Here is a 26,531-nt window from a genome sequence, read left to right as displayed (position 1 = left end):
GGTTAATAGTTGGACTTCATGATCTTAGAGGTCTTTTCCAACCAATATGATTCTGTGATCAAACATCTGCATGTTTAATGCTTGTTATTAAAAGGAAGCTGAGTGTATTCTGGAAACTAAATTATAATCCTTTTAGCATCTACAGGCCACATATATAAGTGGAAGACTTTTACAATACAGAAAACAGACTGTGTACTCTGAGTAAACAAGTCTGGGAAATGTAAGACACTGTTGCCTTTGATTGATGCACTTCTCATGTTGAACCAAATAGCTGCTTGTTTCCTATCTTGGCAGAATCAAGGATGCATAGTTTTCCATTTTCAACTGAAATTTATAAATGAGTAGCTACCATGGAAGTCCATTTGGTTCTGCTTCTTTAAAATATGCATATAAACATAGAAATTACTTTTTAGGCTACTATAATTTGGTTTTTACTGCTGAAAGCAGCATCTTGCTTAAGCTATTTCATGCTCCATCTTAACAGCAGGCTGTTTTCAACTGTGATTACAAGGTGGCTTTGGAACAGATTTTTCCTAAGAAGTCAGGTAATTTTTATTATCTAGTTCAAACGAAATTGTGGCTGTTATACTCATTTATTGTGGAATTAATGCTGCTCTCTAACTTGCTTAGTCCTCATTCCTCAGTAGTGATAGTGCGTATCAGCTCGATACTTTGAGAAGAGGAAACTTTCCTGTACTCCAAGCTAAGGAGAAGCTGTGTGAATCTAGTGTGGCACTGAGCCTGAGCCAACACGCCTTGCTGAAGGTGGCATTTATTGGTTTAGAGTGCCAGCAGAGAAGTTTTACAACTGTTTGCAAAACACTGTAGACATGCCTGTAGGCAACAGCTGTTGAGGTAGGGTGAACCAGCCGTTGCCTTGTGTCGTTTTTCTTGGTATTGTCTGCACATGTTTTGATTTTGAGTTTGTCTTTGAGTCTCCGTGATGAGTGTGGTTATGAAAGCTTCCAAAGGAGACTCCTCTAGCATGTTTTACAGTTGCAATGCTTCTCATGATGTCATCTAGAGTTGTATTTGGTTAATCTGCACTGTCATAATTGCAGTTTATTTGTCCTGTGGTCAGTCAGGCAAGTGAGGTAGAGGATGATTCAGCCTGAACTCCCAGCTTGAAGCAGAAACTAGTTGGTTTCCAGTTGTACTTTGTACTGTCAAATCCTGTTTTGCTTTTTCTGTTTGATACGCTCAATCTCGCTTCTGTTGAGGATGCTTTTCCTTTTATCATCAAATATCCTTACGTTTATTCTCACTGTGTCCCAAGGTCACCCTTGAAAAGCTTGCATGTGACTTGTCACAAGCTTAAACCTCGAGGGGCAGGAGCAGGGCTGCTGGCATAGAGAGCATGCCCACTTCCAGAGACTTGTAAGGCAAAGCTTCTCATTTTGTTTGTTTTATGAACACATCACTAAATGATCTTGCATTTTTAGCTTTTATCACGTGCATATACTAATATTGTGTGGAATGGGTCCTGCTTTTCTTTTAGATGACTTGTTTCCCTCTTTGACAAGATGCAGTGAAGAATTTTATGCCTCCCTTCCTTTTGCCTCATATTTTTTAGATGTCTGCTGGTGTAGCTTTGTGCAGGTTAGTACTGGGTCTTGAGGTTGTAGTGTCATTCACAAACTTTGGGGAACTAAGTCGTAACTTCTCTGGCAAACTGTAAGTAACACCTGAGATTAGACTGTTTTAATCCTGTTACTCAGGATTACTTAGGTCTTGAACATGAGCTCCTGTGTAGGTACTCTCTGTCTGGGTCTCTGTGTACTGTTGGGTACTATTTAATGGGTGTACTTCTGGATGAGTGATTTAAAACCAAAGACTGGGGGATGGGCAGGGTGGCAGGCAGTAAGCTATTTGTGGATTTTCTCAGTGTCTGAGTAGAGATCGTGGTGCTGGGAGTTCAGCAGTGTAACCTGTCTCTGGGTTTGACTGACTCTACCGAATAAACATCTTTCTTCTGCCCTTCCCACAAATGACTGTTGTTTGTTTAAGATACAAGAGACAGGCCTTGTAGGAGATCTTTGCACAGCGAAGCTTCACCAGTTGTAATATAAACATTCAATCTTTGAAAACTTGTTACTGAGGGGCTGGAGGACATGGCATTTTGATATGATTTGCTTATGAATGTTGTGTGAACAAGCTGACACTGGACTTACATTGACTAGATGTAGCTTTTACTTGTTCTCATTAGTATAACTTCTGTTCCTAAAACCAGCAAGTATCAGTTGTTTTGCACTGCAGTTTTTACATTCAGCTCTTCCAAGGTTAGAATGTGAAGTCCTAAGAGTGTATGCAGCTTCATAGTAGTGGCAGTTATTAGCTCATGGTGAAGAAAGAATAATTTGTTTGAAAGCTTTCCTCTCTTTCACAGCAGAAACGTCATATAGATGAAAGAGCAGTTGTGAAAATGGACACAGACATTGTTGGCAATGCTGGAGAGTTTGTTGTATTAAAAGTTAAGTCGTTTTGAGAAGAGCTTAATTCAGTTAGGCGTGGTATGAAGGTGCTGATAGCTGAAGGACCTATTAGGCATGCTTCTATCAATAACTCTCAGTTTTCTCCTGTAGGGAGGGAAAGGAAGCAAGCCCTGTTTTGTGCTTCTGGAAGCAAATTACTTTAGGTTTGTTTTTTCCCCCATTTAACAATATCTTCCTCAATATTGGAGTTAGGCACACTGTCCTGATGTCACTGTAGGTGCAACTTGAATACTTTAAGGAGGATGAACTAGATGCAGGGCTGTTCCTAATCTGTGCTAGAGAATGGTACAAAAGCCACATGTGCCTTTATGAAGTGTTTGACAATAAAGAACTAATGTTTGTCTGTTATATTTATTGTTTATGTTAACTGTGAAATAGCTATAGTTCTGTGTAGCAACTAATTGTAGTAAACAGAGAGGAAAGCAGCCAGTAGCACAGCGAGACACATACAAACTTGAAGTCAGTTTACTGTGCTGCCTCCACCAAGGGAAAGGGGACAGGCAAGAAAATAGCTGGCACATAGTAAGTTAAAAAGAAGGCAGATGTGCATGATGGCTTTCTACTTGGGTATTGTAATGTTAACTGATTCACAAATTCTTCTTATTCCTCTTTTCATTCAGAGGAGTGTTGGCATAGTCTCTCTGAGAAACACTTTTGGAAGGCAGTCTTCGTATTCAACTGTAGTGATGTGTTTAGTAGACTTTTAAATTACTCTTCAGCCTCAAATATGTATGCTATCTTTGTTTTAAAATCTACTAAGTGCAGAAACTGTCAAGTAACAATTTTGTTCTTCAGACCGAATGACTTTAGTAATGCCTATCCAAAGAAGTAGGCTTCAAACTTACGAGGTGTATCCTCTTAAGACGTGCATGTAGTGGGTGAAGACAAAGTGGTATTGACTGTGAAGACAATTAGTCACTGTAGGAAAGCAAACTAAACAAACTGAGACATATCAAAGCTTAAATCTCCTCTTGTGTATTACAAATAAACAGGAGACCAAATGTGCAAACTCTCTAGCACGTGCCTTTAGGAAAAGTGAAAGAACTGTTTAGTCTAGACACAGAAGTTAATGGGCTGGAACTTTGATATAAGCACAGCTGGAGTTCTTCATGTGCAACAGCATGACTTTATTTTGATTGTTGGTGTCTGATTTGGTAATGGTGGCGTCATAGCCTTTGAAACAGGAATAGTGTGTCTGTGTTCTGCTTTCACAGGAAAGACCCAGCTGTTGACAGGACTCGAAGAGCTATATGGTTTCTGCTTCCCTGCCCATCCTGTGATAGGGTTCTGTATCTTAAGAATGACTGTTTTTTTTATGGAACATTGACTAATAAACCAAAATGTTACTGTACTTCCGACTTGCCTTCCTCCTGGCCTGTGCTTGACCTCTGAGAGCAAACAGCTGTGAAACTCGGTATTTGGATTAAAAAATCATTTTGGCATTGGAGAGGAATCCTTCAAACTAGACCGGATTTAATTCCCTTATAGTTGTCCTAACCTTGCTGCTAACAGATGTGTAAGACCTACTTTGAATTACTTTCTCAATCTTAACATTTGCTGGAATAGTTTCCCAGTGCATCAAGGTGTGAGTATTGAATTAATGAGTTTAGTATGTGGCCTTTTGTCATAGGCTGTGGGCAGAGATACTGTGGCAGAACCATGTGGGTGATGGTCACAGTGCCTTGCTGCAGGTCTACACCCCCTCTGGCATAACAGCAGTGGAGACACAGAGGATTTCTTCTAAAGTGTTGCCTAATCTGATTCTGCCGAAAGATTTAATTAAATGGGCTGTCAGAACCTGGGTGATTTTTGTCAAAAAGCTACCAGCAAATTACACAAATAGAACAAATTTGTCTTGGGGCAGATCTAAGAGGAGGCAAGTTTTGGTTGACATGAGCAGTTGAATAACTTCTTCCACCTTGAGAAGGAAGTTTGGCAATAGCCGAACGGATCAGTCTTGCATGTTTTTACTCCTCTTCTTTTTAACTGGTCTTGACTGGACTAATGACAAGTCAGAAGCACAAGAGATGCATTTAATGCCACTGGCAAGCCCATGGGACAGTACCAGTGTTTCTAGAAGTTACAGGACCGTGCCTCTGTGGTCAGTGTCTGCGGAAGCTGCAGTGCTTTAGTCTTACTGATTGTGGTGAGATGATTTCCTGGGGTAAGATGTCTTGCTGAAGGTGCCTGGGTAGAGACTGCAAAGCTACTCATCTGTTTTTAGGGATGTATGCTGGAATTTTTTTCCACAATTTCAAACCATTTCCTAAATAACCCTTTTTGGTAGTGAGCCCCCACACTCGTTTAAAGACGTCAATAGGGTTTTCTTCAGAGCTCTCAATGTGTTCCTCATTTAGCCTTTGAGAGATAAATAAGCCATTGTTTGCAGTAGTTTCACAGTCTACTTGGCTGTCAGAGCAAAAGAGCCTTAACTTTTGTCTTTTGTTTTAGGCCTTTCAATGTTTGAGCACAGAATACTCCTGTTACTCAGGCTAAGCCCTGCCTTATCTCTTTGATTGCTCAATCACACTTCCAGCTGCAATACTTGAGTGTTACTTATCTAGTTTTATTGGCAGTTTTGAGTTTCCAGCGTGCAGAGGCTGGTGTAATACAGCAAATACCTTTCCATGTAAGTAGGCAGGATGACTACAAAATGTAAAGTACCATTGCTCTGTAAGCAAAGCTAGGGTTTAAGTGATTAGCGGAGTTTAAGTCAAGCCCAGCAAACCCTCCTGGTTTATTATGTGCAATGTGACTTCAAATTCAATTCTGGAAATGGCCTCTGGTCATATATTGCTAGTTTGCACCTTAAACTCCTCAGAGGAGGCTGGTTTGTATTAAGGCTTTACCTAGTGGAAATCTCAGCATAGAGAGAACAATTGTAAAATAATACTTTGTTAAAGAGTAAATAATCTTTCTGTGGCATAAGCGATTTGCTCTTTCTCCAGTGGGCATTTTGTAAGGCAGTGCAGGCAGGAAGGAACAGCATTTGGGGTTGGCTAGATTCCAGTTGCAGACTCTTATTCAGGCCTAACACAGAAAGAGTATGGGCTGATTTGTAAGTTTTGAGCAGAGATGGCAGTTGAGAAAAAACAGCTGTCTCAGGTTTGTGGACTGATGACATTTTTTGTGAGTATGTCAGATAGTAAAAGTGCAAGTTTATAGAGTTTGAGAAATGCATTAAGGATCAGTTTGTCATGCATAAGTCAAGAGAGCAAAACACTTAGTTGAGTTAAACTAGAAGAAATATTAGTAGCTAAGCATGTATGATGCTCTTTAATATCCATAAAAATAAGTGCATTCATTTGTAAAAACAACAACTTGTTCATTAAAACCAGATGTGCAAAGTGATCTCCCTGCTCCTCTCACCGTCCCCATTCTTACTTGACTATGAACTAAATGAAGCCTCTGTAAGTGATTGTAAGCAGCCTTTTGTATACTTAAATGAGCATAACTTCCCACAAATGTACATCACTAAGCCTGAAGAGTGGTCTGGTGAGGGATAATCTAAACTTTACATTTTCTTCCACTCCTACTTTTGGCATATGCTGTTGCCCATTTTTGGTGAAAGAGGAGTTTTGTTTGATGTACAGACCTATGCTGAGTGTGACAGCTGTTGTCAAAACGAAAATAATAGTGTTACAGCATGCAGTATCTGACAGGATCTTTTAGTTTCCTATTGTCTGTTGTTTGTTTTGTTTTTCTTTGCTTTGGAAGAACAAAAAGTCTAGATAATGATTGTTCAGATGTGCCATTTCTCTTGACATAATTAATCCTAGTTAAAATCTAAAGAAATTTTGAAAAAGTGCCTGTTTCGGACTGATAGTGGTGACTCTAGAACTTCTTATAAGTATCAAAGTGGTATGGGATAAACTGATTTATCAGAGGATCTGCTGCCTCTTTGAGACTGTAGAGGACACACATTGTATAGGGGCAGAACAATGTAGTCAGTGATGACCCAAAAGGATGGAGCGAAGTTAGGTACATGAGGAAGTTTCTGCTCCCAGCTCTCCAGGCAGTCTCCTTGCTGGAAGACATCACCTCCTCAACTCTGCTGGCAATATTAGCTCTCTAGTCCAGTCATTTACCATCTGCCTCTGATGAATACCTTGTGATTTACTGAAAGATGTAGTGACAGGTGAGGTTGTAGTCTGCAAGTGGAAATTAAGTATGTCATTGAACTGATTTTAGTCCAGAGATCCCCAATGCTGTTTGAGCTCTGCTCTACTGAGTCTGTAAGATGAGTGAGTCCCCCACACCCCTGCCTTCTTAGACATCAGGGATCCATGTGACTGTGATTCTCAGCTCTGAGGAAAAGCTTCAATTGGAGCTGTCACCTTAGCAGACAAAAAAAAATTCAACTGCAAGACATGCACCCAGAGGAAATCATGCTTTGCTGGTTCTCTGGCTTGTGAGACTCCTCATTTTTTGGTTTTCTCTTTGTCACTGTGATTGCTTTGCCTCTGCTGCCTGCAGTAATTCTGGGTTGCCAACTTTGAGGGAATGGGAATAGATACAAATGCTTGGGCATGGTAGCTAACTATGGGTGAAGAGGTTTGAACGTAGGAGGGTGGTGTAATCCCTAGTGGCAGCCTGGGCCACACCATAATGGCTGTCACAGATGTTTGTGAAGAAACCTTCAGTATAGTAAATATTCCTTGTGTTGTATGTACAGGTCAGCACAGTGCCTTGGCATGATAAATTTTCTGGTTGTTTTTGGGGTACTAGAAAGACCTTAAGTAAGTGTGCTTCATAAAGCACTGGGTGTAGAATGTAGGTTTTGTGCTGATAGGCTTTGGAGCATTGAATCTCTACTTTTTCAGTGGAAAAAAGTGTCTCTGAAGAATAACTCCAAGTGTCTGCTTTTCATGGAAAACCAGCTTTCTGGAGGCATTTTGAATACAACCTGAAACTTTGTTTTGGAAATTGAAAATTACATCCCACGTGGTTTAGCAGCTTCATACTTTTACCTCTTGTGTGTGAGCTCAGTTCAGAACTAAGACTACTATTCTGTGTTACTCAACATAAACACTGAATTTTCTGAATGTGAGAAGTCTCCCTTTCCAAGTGGTTGTAAAATGGCCTAGTTGAGGATTTTTGTTTGGGATTTGTCCAGATGTGAATGCCTCTGTAGTGGCCTCCAGGCTTGTTCGGTTACAATGGGCAGTTCCAGATGATTTACTTCTCAGTTTTATAGACATAGATATTGAAACAGGCTGATGGGCTGTCAGTGTTTCTGTATGTCCTTCTTAACCTTCTGCTGCCCCTCAGGGTGGTAGAGTAATGGCATCTCTTGTCTGAGAGATTTCTACATAATAGAAGCAAATGCTATTACTCTTTGCTTTTGGTAGAGCTGTAGGAAGAAAGTAAAACAGTTGTGGGAGACCCTTATAGATATTTGTATGGCTATAATGCCAAAGTATTGACAGAGTAGCAATCTTTAGCTGGGCGGGGGGGAAGAGGTAAGAATTTGATTATCTGCAAAACCTACATAAAAAGAAGATAGATGATATATGTACTTGTGCATCCTCATGCACTGGCAGGGGAGAGTGATGCAAAAGTTCTTAGCATCATACTACTCTGTTAAGTTGAAAGCAGTGGATCATGGCCAAGGTGCCCTTATGGAGAGTGCTGTCAGGTATAAAAACTTGAGGGCAAAAGGGAATCTCTTGAGCCAGCTAGTTGTAATTGATGACTTATTTCTATGTCTCTTGAACTTGCTCTTTTCAGATGTGCTTTGCTGAGGAATCCACTTCCAATTTCAGTCTTGGGCTCATGAGCTTTATTTCCACAGCTGAATTTCCATTTGGCTTGCAAGTGCTGCTTCTGAGTACTGTAATACTGTTTGGAATTATAGCCTGTACTTTGGGAAACATTGCTTTAAACAGATCCTCTGTTTTCTTGGTCTGGTTTGCCCCATAGGGGGTACTTGCCTTTAAAATCAAAGAAATCTAAATAAATAGAGGGAAACATATGGGGTGGCTTGTTTTTTGAAAGCCGGTGAACAAAAATAGTAATAGTATGCTGACTGTCTCTGTGGGTTTTGGCTAAGAAAAAGAGCTGGATTTCCAAAGGAAAAAAAAACTGGAGGGAGAACTAACTACATGTGGTTTTAAACTTGTTTTCTGTTGTACAAACAATTGTGCCACTTGTGTGCATTACTTAATATTTGTTGGAATGTATGAATGCAAATCTTATGAAACTTTGGCTTGTAGGGTATGTAACCAGAAGTAGGCAGGCTGGATTAGCACTGCAAAGAAGTAAAAATTTTGGTCTGCCAAGAAACTTTGTCCTGATAGAGCCTTCCGTGTGGCTTCAGGGTTTCAATAGTTGCATCTGTATATAAACACAGTCTTGCACAGTTATCTTGCAGAAAACCATGTCTTGCTGCACCACTGAGAACATCATCTCATCTGGAGACAACTGGAGTACAAAATCACATGGTCAAGCAGTTGCTGCAAGAAACTTGAGTAGTGAGATTCTTCTTGAGATTAGAATCTCTGAGCATCTAGAAAATAAAATCTTGAGGAATACCTCACTTTTGTGACTATGCTTCATTCTCTAATAAGTACACACAGATCCCTCATAATTAAATATTTGATGGTGTTCTGAGACCTCTAAAGGGTCCCTGATTGTTTGATGGAATGTTGTGGGAAGTCTCCTTAAGGGAAGAAAAATCTCAAAATTCTGTTAATAGTGTGAAACTGAGACACTTCGCTGTCATAAAACTATATGGATGAGAATTAGTTTTGCTGATCAGCAGTAAATGTTCAACAGCCTTGCAGAATCTTTTCCTGGCTGCAGGTGACTGATTAACTTTGTTATAGATTATGATGAGAGCAAACACCCAAGGTTGCTGTGAATTAGTAAGTTGCCAGAATGTTTTAAGCCTGAAGAAGATACATTGAGGTCCAGTTCTCTGCATTGCTGCACTGTTAATTTCTGGTTTATTAAGACAACACAAACCCCACAGCTTCAGCTGTGCTGAGATGCTTGTGTAGTTACAGTCTACACGCTGATCTGGTAGGTTCCCGGTAGTTCTTAAAAACTGGTAGGAAGAATAATTTATCCTGTGTGGATTTTAGTGTATATAACACACTTGTTACCAAAGGATAGGCACTGCTTAGCTTTCTTGCTAGCTGCTCTAGGTGAAATGCTGCATTGCTTCATGCTGCTCTCCAGACTGCTAGTGCTGTGCAGTTGTTCTTCCAGCCTTCTTCTGTGTGTGTTCTTTGTCTCAGTGGTTTTATTGCTACATGTACCTCATAGAAAGCCCATTCTTTTCTTTTTTATATTGAGTAAGAATTAGAAGCAGGAATCTCAGACAATAACTTAAACTGAATACTACATGCTAAAGGGAACCACAGAAAGATTCCTGGATAGTTTGGTACATTTGATCCAACTAGGTGGTAGTGGAGCAGCCCTCTGAAATAACCTACATCTGGAGACGTTCAGTCTCTATATCTTGCTTGTGCTAGAAGGCAGAATGGTAACTCTGGCTTTTCTTTTGACTTACCTGCTCTAAAGCTGCTTGGGGCAAGGTGTGCAGTAGATTATTTTGCCTTTGGCTGTGTGTGCCACTATAGCAGTCTGATGCTGCAGCACCAGTGATATTAAGGAAGCTGCTGTGTTCAGAGAGGCAGTAATGCTTACAAGCTCTACAAACAAGGAAACCACATTCTATATTTTCTATTTCCAAGGCAAGGGATGTTAAAATTGATAGGATTTGACACAGATGTTGTAGGTCAGGATTCAGCAGTTGAGTGCTTCACTTTCTGTTCGGTACCCTACCTGTGAGACCACCTATATCCACAAAATGGATGCAAATTTTGGCTCTTCCTCTGTGCTAAATGAGACTTGTCATGCTTGAGTGTTTGAAAAAGCTGTAAGTAACAGACATCCTGGAAGTTCTTGTCTGTGGAATTACAAAAAGGGTATTACAACCACTTGTATTTGGAGGGTAACTGAAGTTAGAAGAAAGCTATCGCTTTTTCTAATGAGAATGTGGACTGTCAAATAGCCCTTGATAGTGTTTTAGGGAAAGCATTTGATAGCTTTAGGAAATGAACGTGTCTGAATTGTGCATATTTTTTTTAATGGCCCAGATGGTCCTTTGAATCACATGTAGGTTCTCTGTAATGTTTAATGTAGTGAAGTTTCAAATGTAACATGGTGTTATTACTGTTCATTCCTCAGGCTAAAGCTTGAACAGCTTGCTTTAGCACCTTCGAGCATATATAAAGCACAGATAAGTTGGGAGCATGGTTGGTATCTCAGGTGTGTTTTGAGGTCTGTTGTCTCGTTGCGTTAAATGAAGTCTAATTTGTATTAATTTTAAAACTTTCAGCCTTTTTTTGATCTGGTATTTGTTACCATACAAAAGTGTGTGGATCCTAAGTCTCTGATGTTTTGGATAAACAGTCTTCCTCCTTCTTTCTCTCTTTGCATCAAAACCCAGCTGTGCATGATACTTTCCTTTGAAAGGAATTTTGTGTTTATCTGACTTGTTTTGAATGCAATAAAAGGTAGATCTCACTTTCTATTGTATCTATCTGTATTTCACCTAACAAAATTCTGTATCAAACAATTTCAGTGGCATTTGGCTAGATTATAGATATTTTTCAGATGAATAGTATTTCCACTATGCTATGAGAGGTTTAGGGTTGGAAAGAGGATTCTCTAAACATGCTGCTTTGCTCACCTCTTATGCCCTTTTAGCTGGAATAAAAAGCATGCTTTGAAATGAACTTGATTAGTCTATACCCTGTATTTTGCTGTGCTCTTGCATTGTTGGTTTTATGCAGTGGTGAATGGTTTCAGTTGTCAGCTTTGGAGATGAGCTTAAAGCACTGAATAAAATTGCCTCCTTGTTAAATGAATGCTGGGGGGAGCAGTAAAATGTTGGAAATAAGGATTTTTAAGGAAGTAATTATATGAAAGAACATATTTCCTTACCCTTTGCTTTCTAAAAGGAAAGCCCCTAGCATTCTCATGCTCTTCTGGCATATTACTTATATTGGAATTGGTGTAATAGTATCTTAAATGTTGGGTTTTGTTAGTTGTTTTCCTGTTAAAGGGAGCAGCTGCTCTTTTTCCCTATTAGTGTGTCATGGTCAAGGATGACTTCTAGGAAATCTATGTTGTAGGTGAGACTATAATAATTCCTTTCTCTGGCTAGAGTCCTTAACTGGGCTGCCTATACAGGTTTTCAGCTATTAAGTTTTCTGAAATGTCAGGTTGTTTGACTGTTTTAATTGGAGCTCATCGTGGTGCTCCAGTAGTTTACCTCAGCATGGTCTTCAGGCTCTTCTAGAGTATCAGCTTCAATCAATCTCTTCTCTTGCTTTTATAGTTGTCTTGCAGAAGCTTAAGTAGCAAATACTCTTCACTATTGCCTCTTGAAATACCTATTTCCACCTTGTCGTTAACACATGCAATTGATGATCTCCAATTTCTTTGGTTAGAATAAGGTTGCAATGCCAACTGACACTTTCAGAAGTGGTGGCAAGGGTCTGCTGTGTTAGAATTTACAAAAAGTTACAAAACATTTTCCAGAATAATAATCTAGGGCAAGTAACAAACCGCTTTCTAAGAAAAATGTGGTCAGAAAGAGTTACAATTTCTATAGTAAGTTTACACAAATGTCAAAACTATGCTCCTGACTGGATCCTAGTTGTCCTGTGTTACAAGTAATTAGAGTCATAAAGCCCTGACTCCTGTGCTCTTCACTGAGACGGGTTGCTTTTCCTACTTTATTTCTGTATTTTTTTATAATTTTTATTTCCCCCATTAGTGACAGGGAGAGTATCAAAATAGCAGAGAAATTTGTGAATTTAGAAAGAAACTGCATGTGTATTGTAAATAAAGCTTGATCAAAAGCAGCTCTTACACAATTGATTTGGTATTTGCAAGCCAAGAACACCCTTTAACTTTTTGTATAGGATGGCATTAATGTAGATCAGGTGTTGTTTTTTTTTAATTGCCTAGATTACCTAAACTAAACATGCATGAGGATTAGCTAGCTGTATTTTCTATAAATACTCTCCCTAAAACAAATAAATCTTTTTTTTAAACTACTACATTAGAGTTGTTAGAATAGCAGCATAGTTCTGCTGACAGTGGAGGGAATGTGTGGAGTGGTATAGTTTGAAAAGCAGCCTGTGACTTAATGTGAACTGTAGTGTACCAGATCCTTCCATTGCTAGTGGGAGGGATGGAAAGAGGCCATAGCAGCCAGAAATAGGCTTTTTTCCCCTGATCAGGAACTTTCAAACCTAAAGAGCAACCACTTCTGTTCCAGAGCACCAAAGGAGAAGCAAACTTCCCCTGGAGAAGCCCAGCTGCTTTACATCTGTGGGTTTTTTTATCTACTTACACAGTAGATAAGGTCCTACTTAATTTGTATACCTTGTGATGGAGGGAATTATGTTCTAGCTTATCTGTTGTAGGTGTCTCTGACAGATCTGTTCTGTTTTCATGATGTCTGTGTTCAGCTTATCCATGCTGTTCTGATCAGAAGGAGGCTGGCTGTATTTGAGCATAAAAGCACCATAGTTGTAGTGTACAGGTTCTGGTCAAGCTGACTGCTGTGTTCCTAATGGTAGTAGGAGCAACTGGAAGCAACTGAAGGGTAGCTAAAAAAAATAATAATTGAAAATAACCCCTAACTTCTAGCCATTGATGTGAATCAGCCTTTTCTCTCCAAAAAACCTGCCTCATACCTATAGGGGTTATCAAGTCAGACTGCATTTTGCTGAGCCGCTGCAAACTCTTTGGAGGCTTTAAGACTGTACAGGTAGCAGCAAACTAGGCAGTTGGTGCTAAAATTTGGTGCACAGGAAGAGAAAGCTTATGGTGAACACATAGGATTGATCACTATGCCAATGAATATTCCAACAGTACTGGAGAAGGGAATGCCTCCTAAAGTTTGTTATGAGAGTAAAATGACTTCACAGATGCAAGTCGTAAGAGCAAACACTTGTCTCAAAAAAAACCAAACAACCCCACCAACAAAAAAAGCTGACTATAGCCACAACTAATTACTCCAACATACCTTTCTCAGAGATAATCAAGTACACAGATGCAAAAACATTGCTTTTAATTGGGGAAAGAGATTATTTGGGACTTGAAAATCCAAACCAGCAAGTTTTCTTGCTCTGCAGGAAGGCTACTTTATTAAGGATGTCTATACTGCTGGCAGTGATTAGGAAGCATTCTTGCTTATAGAGATGTCTTAGCCAGCAAAGTCTGAGGTGGGACTGTCTTTCATGCAGGACTTCCTCCTAGGTTGCATAAACCAAGGATCAGTGCCTCTTGTTACTGACACAATGGAAACCCTTTTCTTACCTGTGATTTGCTCATTGCTATAGTTAATATAGTAACAAAAACTCTACTTAAGGTGACTTTAATTTGCTGCTGTGACTTTTTAAAGTATTTTCCTTCGAAAAGAAAGAAAAAACAGATGAGAATCAAATCTTTCAGCACATGAGCCTGCTGTGAAAAAGAGAAGTGAACGGGTGACTTACGTCCTTTGATAGATTTGCAGGAAGGGCAGGAAAGTTGCTTTGACCTGAATCTCCCTTGCTGCATGCAGAGGGGGAGTTTTAACTCTAAAGATCTTGAAACAGGGTGGGGAGACCTGGATTTTCTAGATTTACCGAAATGGAAATGTTGCGGAGGGACTGGATCAAGCCTTTCAATTGGGGTGGACTGGGTGACTCCTTGAAGTTTCATCTAGCTCTGTTTTCTGTCTTTCGGTGATGAGGAAGCAACTGTGCAGATTCTTGAAGCTACAAGTGATGCAATGAGGAAAGTGCATCTTTGGAGAAAGAAGGGAACTTTCTTGTCAGTCAAGGCTTGCTGAGCTACCTCTGAAAACATGAGTTTTTGAGTGCAGGGAGATGATGCTGATACAGACAACAGTATCCTCCTTCCAACCTCCAAGAAACTTCAGTGTTAGTTGTTGCTGTTGTAATCTGTTGTAGTCATCTGTGAAGCAGTAACTATAGTGTTCAAGAACCAGTCTTGGTTTCCCTGCCAAAAATTCACCACAGGAACAGGCTGATGATTAAAAATACTTCTGGTGGTGGAGGCTGCCTCTGGGACAGACATTGGTGCTTGTAATAATCAGCTGGAGACAAGCTTAGCTTTAAATTCATGTTGGGTTTATATCTTTAATACCGATGCATAGTACCAGATAGTGGAGTTCAAAGGAGAAAATAAACCAGTGCTGTCCTGTTGGTACAGAAGTACGTACTTTTCCTATTTGGCAACACTTCCCAATGGGGCTAAGTTTGAGAATAACTTCACTGTCCTATTTCACTGAAATTCTCAGATAAGTGGTAGAAGTAACTGCTTGTTTTATGAAGGTCTGGTACAGAAAAATGCACTTGGAATAAATACGGTTGTGGTTTTTTGTTTGTTGTTTTGTTTTGTTTTTTTAATGAAAATCCTAGATGATTCAAGTTATTTTGCTGAGGTAGTACATCAGTTCTCCTAGATACAAAGAGAACTTTTCAGTATTGTACAAGAGGGGTGGCGTAAAGAGCCTGAAATACTGGCAGTGGTATTACATAAAAGGAGACACAAGTTCACTTACTTTGTTGTCAGTGTTGCATATGTTTAAGCTTTTTGTTTGTGTTTTGATACAAACTAGCATGTAGCTTTTTCCCTTTTAACCTATGTAGAAGTGACTGAATGTTGGCTGCTTCAGCAGAAGAGGGCTTTCTAGTTAGTGCTTCATCACAGTCTTGAAAGGCTCTGGGGCTGGGTATTGTGAGGGTGAATAATGTATCTTTAGTCTTCTAATGTTGTAGATGTGTTTATTGAGGACTTGCAGTACTTCCAGAGGAATCTCTCCTGCCCTCTGTGACATTTTTCCCTGCTTTCTGGTATAAATGCTTCTGTGACTTTGCAGTGAACTGGAGAGTGAGGAACTGATGTGGTTAAAACTAAATTTAAAGCATAAATCTACTTTTGTTTCACCTTCACATGAATCAGGGAGAGAAATAGCAGGAACAAATGAGCAAATGAAAGGTGGGGCTGCTGAGTTTGGCAGCAGTGTTGGCCCACACTAGCTCAGTTATGGTGAAAATATGGTGTAAGCACAAATTGAGTTTTTGATAGGTGCTGAGTATATACTACTGTATGATACCAAACATGGAATCAGAACGTACTTAAAAGGAAAAATTAACTCGAGTCTGACTTCACTGTGAAAGCTGTCGCTAATCCTTCTGCAGCTTTATTGTTTTGCACAGCAAAGATGTGCTTTCTCTTATCCTTTAGAGCTATGGTAAGAACTGAACTGTAGCAAGTCACCTGTTCCAAGCTAAGTCTGTGAAATGGGATGGTTTGCATCTAAAAATGCAAGGTGTGCAATAGAACTCTAAGCAGTAGGAGAGGAAAGCAAAGTGAAATTACTCTTCTTTTGTCAGGATGAAATAGTACCCATGAACTTGTTTGGAGTCTTTTAGGAGGTGGGTTGTATAGATGTTGAGAAGTATTTAGATTTTATGGTAGTTTGTATTTTCATAGCATTGTTAAAAAACAAAACAAAACAGCTACTTGGCAACAGCTTCTGTGTCTGGTAGCTAGCAGATCTTCCCCTTAATTTTTGAGGATGACTTCTCTGAGTTGAAGTGTAACTTGTTGGGGTGCAGGTGAAGACTTTTAGAGCACTTGTCCTAAATAATAGAAGTCTTGTTTACTCTTAGCCACTGGCTAAGCCTGATTCCATTTACAAAAGGAAAACAAAAAATCTGGTGTAACAAGCAGTCCCACAAATGGTTCAGAACTTGTTGATCATCTCTGAAGTAGCTGAGTAGGTTCTTACAAGACTTGTAGAAAATAGAGACTTGCCACAGTGTTCGGACTGTGGGAGAGAGCGTGTGTGGTCTTGCTCTCCAGACAGCCATGAATCCACACAGAGGAGAGGCTTTCATTACATATCCCAACCATGGGAAAAGCTTAATTGGAGTTTGCATTTCATGATATACCAAAGTCCCGGACTGTTTGATGTAAATCTGTAGGAAACTGGCTTTGATAATTATGGTGCCTATAACCTCTGCCAGCACCACTCCCTTATTTGCAAGGAATAGTGCTATCAACAGAGATAATTATCCCATGAGGATTCATACTGGTTGTCCCAGTATTGCTATCGCTGAGAAGCATTTGGAAAAAGTGTAGGGCTGCTCTCACCACATCTACTAGCCTGATGTTTTGGAACATCTGGAGAGCTTCAGAAGTGCTCCATGGATCTGTATGTGAGCGGGATGGTCTCAGAATTGGTCGCTTGTGAAATTTTATTTCTCCTAGTTTGTTTTATTAATTTGAAACATTTGTTGTAGGCTTTTTTGGTGGGATGAAGAGTTCCAGCTGCAGGTTGTCTTTGGTAATGCTGGCTGTCCTGTGAAGCAAATAGTTGGCATGCTAATGGGCTGGTCCCTGAGAAACATTAACTTCTGGAGCTGTTGGAAGGATGCAGGGAGAAGCTTGTGGAGAGGGGTTGTTAGAGGATCCAGCAAGGAGCTTCTGTTCTGTTTATGAAACTCCTGTTGCCTATGGGGAATCTTGGAGTCTCCCAGTATTCAGTGACTGGGAATTGGTGGCCTTAGTTCTTGTCCTTCTTCCTGTTCGGTTCCATCCTGCTGCTGCCTGTGAGAGGCAGTTGTTGCTCCAACCAGGCACTTTGCAGAAAAATGAAGAATGGGAGAGTTTTGCTTCTCTTGCTATAGCTCCCTGTGCCTGGGCTTAGAAAAGCTGACTCAGCAAGGTGTGGGTGGACATGCTTGAATTCCTCCTCCTGAATGCTGCAACTCTCTGTGTCCTGCGGGACAGCTCAGTTTGGAAAGGCAACAACTTGCCAAGAAGTGAGTGAGGGTGTGCTGCCTCTAGAGCAATCTGAGTTGCACACAGAGACAGAGATGCTGGGTGGGTAGTAGTAAAATTACCACTCAATTCCTCCTGCCTTTTTGTGTGGACAAAATTCAGAAATTGACACAAGGAAGGCCTTCATGAAACTTGCCAGTGCTAATCAAGATGAATGAAACAACTTTATATCTTTTCTATTTTAAGTTTCCAAAAGGTTTTTTAACCATGAGTAGCTTTTTTTTTTTCCTCTTTTAAAAAATATAATTAAATCCCACAGAGAACTGAAATGAAATCAAGTAGCCTTCCCCAGTTACAATTGATTGTATATATGAGAAAAAACAAACAAAATAACCCCACTAACTTGGCTTTAACTTTCAGTGGAACTACTTACATTCAGTACTGCTTAACAGTTACACAAATAGAAAAAACAGTAATAACAGTATATAAAGCTAGTAATGATACTGGTTATATATTATTTCTGCAGGAGTTACTGCTTTTTCAGGTTCTCGCATAAAAATACTTGTAGAAAGAATGTTGTCTTCAGGCAAGTTAAAACTTGCTAGCATATTCATGGCAATAGTGTCTTTGAAAGAAAGCATGTGTGTGTATCTAGGAAGATTTAAGCTGGAGAATCAAATCATTCCTATTTTAAGGGTTGGTATTTAAGTTGCCTGTGGATCATATTGATATATCTTTCTAGGAATTGGTCTCTTGTGACAAGGATCCGCTCTGTTAACTGAGTGCTACTCTCCTCCTGTGTGGGCTTAGTAACAAGTTTCCAAAATACGAGTAGACCTGGCATGAAATAATAGTGATTTTCTCCTGCTGTTTCTCTGCTGTGTTGGGGAATCTCTTAATATTCCTGCAAGATACAGTAATCTTCTCTGTAAGAATGAGAGAACAAATTCAATTGTAGCCCACTTGAAAAGCTCTTATTATGTGTCTCTAGCATTGTGTATTAAATGTGTATTAAAAAAGTCTGGTTCTAGGTTTGAGAGTACTTAATTTTGAGATTATTTCCAACAGTGGAATCTGTTCTTGTTTGTGCCCACAAACATTCAGCAGTCCTGCAGTTTCCATCACTGGTATTTAGACAATGTGCATGTGAAGTTTGAAACTATTTTCCTGCCTGACACCAGGAGATCCTTGCCTGAATTAAGCAGTAAAGCCTTCTGCAGGGCTCCAGAGCCTTAACACTGAGACCACTTGTTCTCATCCACTCCTCATTTGTTTGCAAAAGGATACAGGGCTCTCCAAGTACATTCTCTTGTTACACAAGCTACTTATTTACATACACAGAATGTAATGATAAGGAAAAAATAAAATTCTGAGTTACTGCATTGCTGTTCCTAGTCAGCAGTTGTCATAGAACTGCTCTTGCAGCCTGAGCAGTGAGGGACTATTAGCCTTCTGCAGGGCTACAAATGATGTTAATCTGCAGATTGTGTGGTGGGTGTAGAGCTGAACTATTTCTAAGTGTATCTCTAAAGAGATAATGAGTTCTCCTTAACTTTTTTAAACCTTTTCTGATTTGCAGGCAGTTAGTAATTTTTCTTCTCAGATTATTTTCCTGACTACGATGTTAGCTTTTAATCATAGAGACTATAGGAGAGGGATATATGGGATCAGTATAGACTAGACCTCACCAATAGTAGATTTATAAGTGGAATAACATCTGTAGCTCTTCAGCCAAAAGTCTGAAACCTCTGAGGATGGGGAATGCAAATGCAAGAGGCTTCTATGCAGCAAAGCTCAGAGATCTTTGTACACCAGCCGAGAGTTATGAAGAATGTTATAGGTGACAGTGTTGTGATGAGAAGCATCTGCTTCTCCTACATCTTCAGGGTGGAGTGGCGGTGGATTAAATGCTCATGCATTGCAGAGAAATTTCCACTTGATTCCTTCCCTGGGGAAGTAGCTATGTCCCCTTGAGGCTTAAGACTTCTTTGAATAATTAATCCTTTGGGTCTCTGTCCTCAGAGAGAGATGAAAGAACTGTCTAAGGCTACTGTGTTACACCTGATAGATAAAGTAATTAGCAGCCTTCAGATACGTTCACATAAATTAAAAACACTTGCATCCTTTTTCCTTAATAATAGATGAAGGACTGGATTTAAAAAAAAAAAAAAAGGGACACACACACACACAACCCCAAGTAAAAGACACTGATGTGAGTAGAGTAACATTCCCTTTCACTTTGTTTGACTTGCCCCTAAATTTGTGTGTTTATCCCAATCACCCTTCTTCTTCCTCTTGTCTTTTCCATTCCTGCATGAGATGTGGGGAAGGGGATGGTAAGATAAAGGTATTTTAAAAACTCTCCACTTGCTGAAAATACAGAGAAGACTTTGTTCTCTCAAATTCCTTTAATTCTAGAGGTGAAGGAGTATTTCTGGGGCTGAACAGCTCAGTATTTCATTTGCTGATGACTGTTAATGCTGAATGAAATTTTAACCATTGATAGGAAAAAGTATTTGAATGCTCTTAATTCAGGAAACAATATTTACTATGGCTGTGTTACTTTATTTGGCTTTACCATGCATTTATTTGATGACATCAGTATAGTTGCTGCTCTCCCTTTCTGTATTCCACATTGGTGGTCTTTTATGTCCAACTTTCTTTGTTTCTTTCTAGGTATAATGGGTCCCTCCCTAATGGTGACAGAGGACGCAGGAAAAGCAGATTTGCCCTTTATAAGCGACCTAAGGCAAATGGAGTTAAGCCCAGCACTGTTCACGTGATTTCTACTCCCCAGGCATCAAAGGTATGTGACAGTGGGAAAAATCCTGCTTTTCTGATTATCCTGAGTGCAGAAAAACTCTTAGATTACTGCTAATGTACCTTGCTGCCACTTCATTCTGTGGTAGTCAGATAGAACTGTTATGACGAATAGTGTCCACTGGATTTCCTTTCTAGGCATATCTATCTTTAATTTTAATCCATTTACTTGTTTAAAATAGTCTTTAACCTCAGGTATGAGATAATCTGACCTTTATACCTCTGTTCAGACAGCTTACTTTGTCAGTGCTAATGGTTTTATCTGAGCCATAAAGTAGTCATGTGATGCAAATACAAGAAGTATTTTAATTTCTTTCTCACTGGAGTCTAATAGTGATATGTCTTCTTCCTCTTAGGAAGATAACCCACATACAGGGTGTAGAAAACTTAGTGATCCTTCTGAGCCTTTCTGTTGCTAATAATGATACTGTGCATGTTTTTACTTCAAGGCTAGTGTATGTGAAGGAGGAAAAGTAGTAATGTAAATATATTAGTATATAGAACTGTCTGGGTTAAAGTTACTGTGGTGGAACATATTTCAAGCTGCAAAACATCATCTTGTCTGTTTTCTCAAATCCTTTTTCCTAGAAGCAAAAAGTGACTAGTTTTGGCCAAACTGGAGGGGGAGTTTTGTGGTGACACTCACAAAAGTGGATGGTTTGTCAGAGGTGTACGTCACTTTTACCAAAATATGTATTGGGAGAGGGAGAGAACATACACCATTCTCAGAACTGCATCTAGCTCTCATGTCCTCAACACAGAAGAGAGAAAGACCTGTGGGGGTGGGTCCAGAGGAGGGCCACAAAAATGATCCAAGGGCTGGAGCACCTCTCCAGAAAGCTGGAGTTGTTCAAACTGGAGAAGAGAAGGCTGCAGGGAGACCTTATTGTAGCCTGTCAGTACTGAAAGGAGGCTTACGAGAAAGGTGGGGACAGACTTTTTAGCAAGGCCTGTAGTGGTAGGACAAGGGGTGGTGGTTTTACATGAATAAGGTAGATTTAGACTAGATAAAAGGAAGAAATGTTTTTATTATGAGTATGATAAAACAGTGGCCCAGGTTGCCCAGCAAGATGGTAGATACCCCATCCCTGGAAACGTTCAAGGTCAGGTTGACTGGGACACTGAGCAACCTGGTGTAATTGAAGATGTCCCTGCTTACTGCAGGGGCTTGGACTAGATGTGACCTTTAAAGGTCCCTTCCCACCGAAACCATTCTGTGATTCTGGAAGTTTGTTTCATAACTTAGATCAAGAGAAGAATATTATTTCATACATCGTATTGAATTATGTTTTCTTTTATAATACATTCCATACACAGTATATGCCTAAACTTATCACAATATATAATATTAGAGCTTTTTTAAAAGGTTGTCTGCAGCCTGCCTAGTGCAGATAAATATGTAGTCTTTTGGATGAAATGTTTCTATAAATACTTTTTCAGTGTTCTTATTTTTGGAATGAAAACATTTGAGTTAAATCTTCCTGATGAAATCAGCCTTCAAAATAGAATGCCTGTAGTATGTGTTTGTATGTGGGTAACTCTTGTTGCTTAAAATGCAACAAATGAAAAAAATGTTTTACATAGATGGTGGAAATATACACAAGTTCTCACTGGATAATCTTAAGCATTTGGACTGCAGATAGTATTTCAGCATTTGAGTTGCAAAATATTTGAACACCTGGCAGACACCACAAGATATCTGGTTAATGTTCATCTGTGTGGTGATTGTAGTGCAGATAAAGTATGTGTGCTGTACAAATTAGTGCCCTTATAAAGATAGCACATGGTTTGAAACATTAAATCCTTTGAGGATTTGGATTCAGGTAGATCTGCCAGGTTGAATGTATTCTTTTGCACTTTCTCTGAACCCTTATAAAAGAGCATTTGTGTATTTATACTGTTGTCTGGGACAAGGCTGGTGGATGTGTGCCAGAACAGTGATGCACTGGATTTCAGTGCTCTTTTGGGTGCATGGAAAGGACATTTACATTTTAAGACTCTTTTTGTAAGCTTTTCTAACATCTTTAACACCAGTGTGTTTTACTAGAAGTGGCTTCTGCATACAACTTCTGTAAATGATTCCAGAAACATAGGCTAATAGAGAAAAGAGCGAGCTGCTTTGTTCTTGGAAAAATAATGTGCAACTTGACCTCAAAAGTTTTGTCCTGCTCTCAGTCTAACGCTTAGTTAAGGAAGATAAAACAGTGAGAACTTGTGCTGCACAGGATATTAACAAGTTTCCTCCCTTTACATCCTTCCTTCTGACTTCTCAGATACCAGTTCTGTTTTGCCTTGCTTGTCTGTCACTGTGCAGACTGACTCTTTGAATAGAAAGAAATGTGTTATTTTCAGAGCACTGATGCTTTTGGGGTGGTGGATTTAGTAGAGGTGGGTGAAGCACCAATTGCCATTTGACATGGACGCTTGAATAAGGTGCGTGGCTGGTTTTGTGCTAATTCTGTTAATACAGCAGCTCAAGAACTGTGTGATTTTAAGTTCATGTGTCAGCCTGAAAACTGCAATAGATGGTAAGAGGGTGCTTGTTATGTTCCATTGTCCCTGCTATGCAGGTGTCAAGGACAGCTGGAGTAGCATTGGCTTCAGTAGTAAATTTAGCAGAGATAATTGCATATGAATCAGTGCCTTTTGTTTGTTTTTCCACTGGAGTGCTTGTTTTTTGCCACTCTGCCTTCTGGAGGTGCTGAAGAAAATTCAAATTGTGTGGCCTAGTGAGGTTATATGGGTATATTTGGGGAGAAAGCACTGCATGGGGTCACAAGGCTCAAGCTCTTTCAGAGTGTTGATAAAATATAATGCATCTCTAACATTATATGCTTGACTTTAGAACTTGTTTCATTAAAACTATGCTTAGACACAATTCTGGGAATTCTCTAGTGTCCCCTGTTTTACAGACTGTTTGAGACAGAATTTCCTAACATTATCAAAATTGGCATTACTGTATGAAAGGAAGCTTTAAAATCTTATGCTGTCTCTTGTTTATGTGTACATGTCTGTGGGGAGGAAGTGTGAGACTGTTAATTGTGTATGAACCTTACTCAAGATTTTAATAGACTTTTGCTAGACTAGAGAACTTTTCAAAATCATCAAGTCCCAAGAGAGGCCATTCCTTACATTGGGTCTGATGGTGAAGAGAAAGACTGTAAATCAGTCAAGATCATATGATTTGTGAAAACCTTTCTCTGACTACCAAACTCTTAGCTGTAAGTTTGCTACTGGCTCATCATGGCACATCTAGGGTTGCTGATATTTATTTTCAAGCTATTAGAGCTATTTCTAAAAATCGAAAGTTAGTTGTAATGTTCATTCTGGTTGAGTTTATTTTGGTTGAGTTGTTTTAACTGTTGCTTTCACACACAATAGTTGCTGCTGTAAAACTCAAGTCTAGGTCTGCTGGTGTTTGAGAAGTTAACAAGGTTGTGCTGAGATTTTCCAGTTAGTGCAAACTTCAAGTCTGAGTGGGCTGTAAGTTTTCAGAATAATCACCTGGGAATGGTGGGGTGGTAAACTTGAGTTTATTAGAGATTTTGGAGGCAATGTGTGAGGTTATTTTAAGTAGATTTTTTTTTTTTTGTATTTTGGGGGGTTGTGGGGCATTTTATTGGTTTGGGGTATACATGTCTGATAGGAGAAAAGGTGTCTAAAACCAAACCAGCTTAATATCTCTCTAGAATAATATTTGAGAGCAGTGTATCTCTCACAGATCTTAAGTAAATGAATAATATGCCCTGTCTAGATAAAATGTATGATCCCAGTTTCTGTGAAGCAAAGATGTTCATCTTCCTGTACACATTCAGTCTGTTGGTTCAGTGAGCCATTAGGTTGACACTTCCCACGTGCCAACACAGGTGGATCATCATCCCCATTTCCTCCTCTTCATAGCCATCACCAACTCCTTGTTGGAGTTGGTGGAACCGTGGGAGAGTTCCATGTGAGGGAGATGCTGGCAGCTGGCACAAGCTGTGAGGTTACTGGTGATCCTGCACACTCAAGTCATGTAATCCCCCCCATGGCTCCAGATACCTAGGCATTTAGATTTCTCTGTTGGTTTCATATGTTTTGGAATTACTTCCATGGGTCTGAAGGTTAGAAAAATGAAGAAGGAGCTTCACATGCATTTGGGTTACTTGAAGTATGGCATTAGAAAGTGTGAAATTTTGGGATTAACTCTCCAGGATTCCATAGGATTACTCTGGAAGCATGAATGAATTCTATTGTAACAGCATGTATGGTATTTGAGTCCTTCCGAAGTATTAAGTCAGGAAGCAAGAGGATGTAACTAGCAAGAACTAGAAGTGCTTCTTTCTAATGGCTGAATGTTGTGCTGTGATACCTAAGTGCTTGCATTCTTAATATGAACCTAATAGAAGTTTAAAAACATCCTTTGAATTGCTGCATGGAACAAAAGTTCCGCCTTATAATACCTTTTTATGGTAGTAGAGCTTGGTATTTATTCTGTCTGCAGATCAAAGTGTTCCTTTGGTAACCTGTGGTAGATAAAGACAACCTATTTTCTCCCCTATGAAATTACTATTTCAAGCTGACTGGGGAAGATCTTTCCAACTTCAAGTCCAGTTACCTGCCGAGTTGGCTTCTGCTTCGTGCTGTCGCAACAGCAGCTTGTATAGTCACTGGCTGGGTTCCTGCAGCTCAAATCAAGTTTCATGCTGCTACTGGAGAAGAACAAAATGCAGCCATACGAGTAATTATTAGGTTGGGGAGAGAGCTGCAATTTGTGCTTTGAGTGATGAGAGAAAATGAAAAGTGTAGGATTCTTGTGATTTGTTATCTACCGTAGATACTGCATCTGCTTTGACATACTTTGAGTTTTGAGTAAAAAGACCAGACAACTTTTTGGCACTGACAGCTTTTTGGTGTTCATTCTGAACGAGGGAGCTGTAGAGCTCAGCTGTTGTCACAAGGGTACTGTGTCTGTCAGTGGCTTCTCTCTCCTATTGGGCTTATTTATGGTGTAAGCAGTTCATGGAGCACTGATTTCTTCTGAAGTAACTCAATCACATAGGTATCTTGAGAGTCCTGAGTTGTGCAGAGGCAGCTTTTTCTTGGTGCATCAGACTGAATAATAGTTTCCTTGGTCTTGAGTGTCCTTCTATTATATGAGCATCATCTGAACATGCCAAGGCCTTCTCCCTTTGCCCTTGAAAGTAGGAGGGAATGGTTAGACAGAAGAAAATAGACCAGTTTCATTAGTAGGGCTTAATAAATGACAACTGTTACTTTGAAGCTCTCCTTCCTGAGCTTTTGGGACCTATCAAGCAGAATGCATGTCAAAGGTTTTGGAAAATCACTTTACAGTGTTTTCTAACAAAAAACAGATGTTTAGTAAAGGAAGGGGAATTAAAAATTGCTGAGGGACTGCAAACATTATTTTTTTATGACTTAACATTGTGTTTTGTTTTCATGCTCTCCCTTCAGAGGGCAGACAAAAGATCAAAAAATGCTTTTCTTGTAAACTCTTTAAACTACATCTGCTGTAAATTAATATTTAAATCAGATTCTACTTGAATTTGGGTGCCCTTAGAAAGCAGAGGAAGGTGCAGTGATCACCAGGGCTAGTGTTAAGAAATTGGGGGGTGTTGGGTTTCCCCATACACTTTCACTTCACTTCCCACAGGCAGCCAGGCTGCATAACCCACCACCACACAATATCTGTCAGTTTGCAGCTTCATTACCCTGTGAGAAATAACCTGGGGGAGTTTAGTCTGGGTGGCAGTGGAGAGCTGGGTAAAGTAGAGACTGAGTTTCAAACGCAGTGGTGTCAGGTCAGATGCTGCAAACCTTTTGCTTTCCATCAGGGAGTATCCTCAGTTGTTTGTGCCACTGGAAGAGCTGCAAGTCAGATTTGCACTCCAGGAAGCAAAGCTGCCCATTTCACTGGGAAATGGCAGTTTCATTAGTTCAGCTTCATGTAGCACAGCTTGTTTAAAACGAACTTGTTCCAATTTGACTATTTGCTGCATTCGTCCCCAGCACTCCTCAGGATTTAGAGTGGAAATTTTGGATCACCTACTTCAGTGGTGAAGCTCCATCTTGTTATGCATTTATTCTATTTTGGCCCTTAATTAGCTAGAATGGATCTGGTTTTATAGTGCATGTCTTTTGAGAGCTGGTCTGGTCTGAGCTTCTTGAAAGTTGGGACAAAAAATGGAACTGGTTTCGGTTCAAATGAAGCTGCATGGACTGAGTGTAGTGTTTCTATCTGCCTGGTGGTACTGCCTTTTGAACTTGCTGTTGGGGATAACAGTGTTGCAAGTTGGCATTATTAAATGAGAAGCTCCCTAGAATATTAGTGATGATGGTGGGCTGTGCTGCAGCACAATGATCCAGCCTCATGGCTACAGGGACTCATACAGA

At 39.8% G+C, this 26,531-nt stretch overlaps 1 protein-coding gene across 1 annotated transcript in view; it reads left to right on the top strand.

The window, feature by feature from the left end:
* The window catches only part of PELI2 (pellino E3 ubiquitin protein ligase family member 2), a 74,539-nt gene that overhangs the window by 5,715 nt on the left and 42,293 nt on the right, over positions 1–26,531 (top strand). The window contains exon 2 of the mRNA XM_051621247.1: positions 19,995–20,124. Within this exon, the coding sequence (XP_051477207.1) occupies positions 19,995–20,124 (130 nt within the window). The remainder of the gene's footprint in view (positions 1–19,994; positions 20,125–26,531) is intronic.

The sequence above is a fragment of the Apus apus genome, chromosome 5, assembly GCF_020740795.1.
Source record: "Apus apus isolate bApuApu2 chromosome 5, bApuApu2.pri.cur, whole genome shotgun sequence".
Taxonomy (NCBI): domain Eukaryota; kingdom Metazoa; phylum Chordata; class Aves; order Apodiformes; family Apodidae; genus Apus; species Apus apus.
This window is presented reverse-complemented; position numbering and strand designations above follow the sequence as displayed.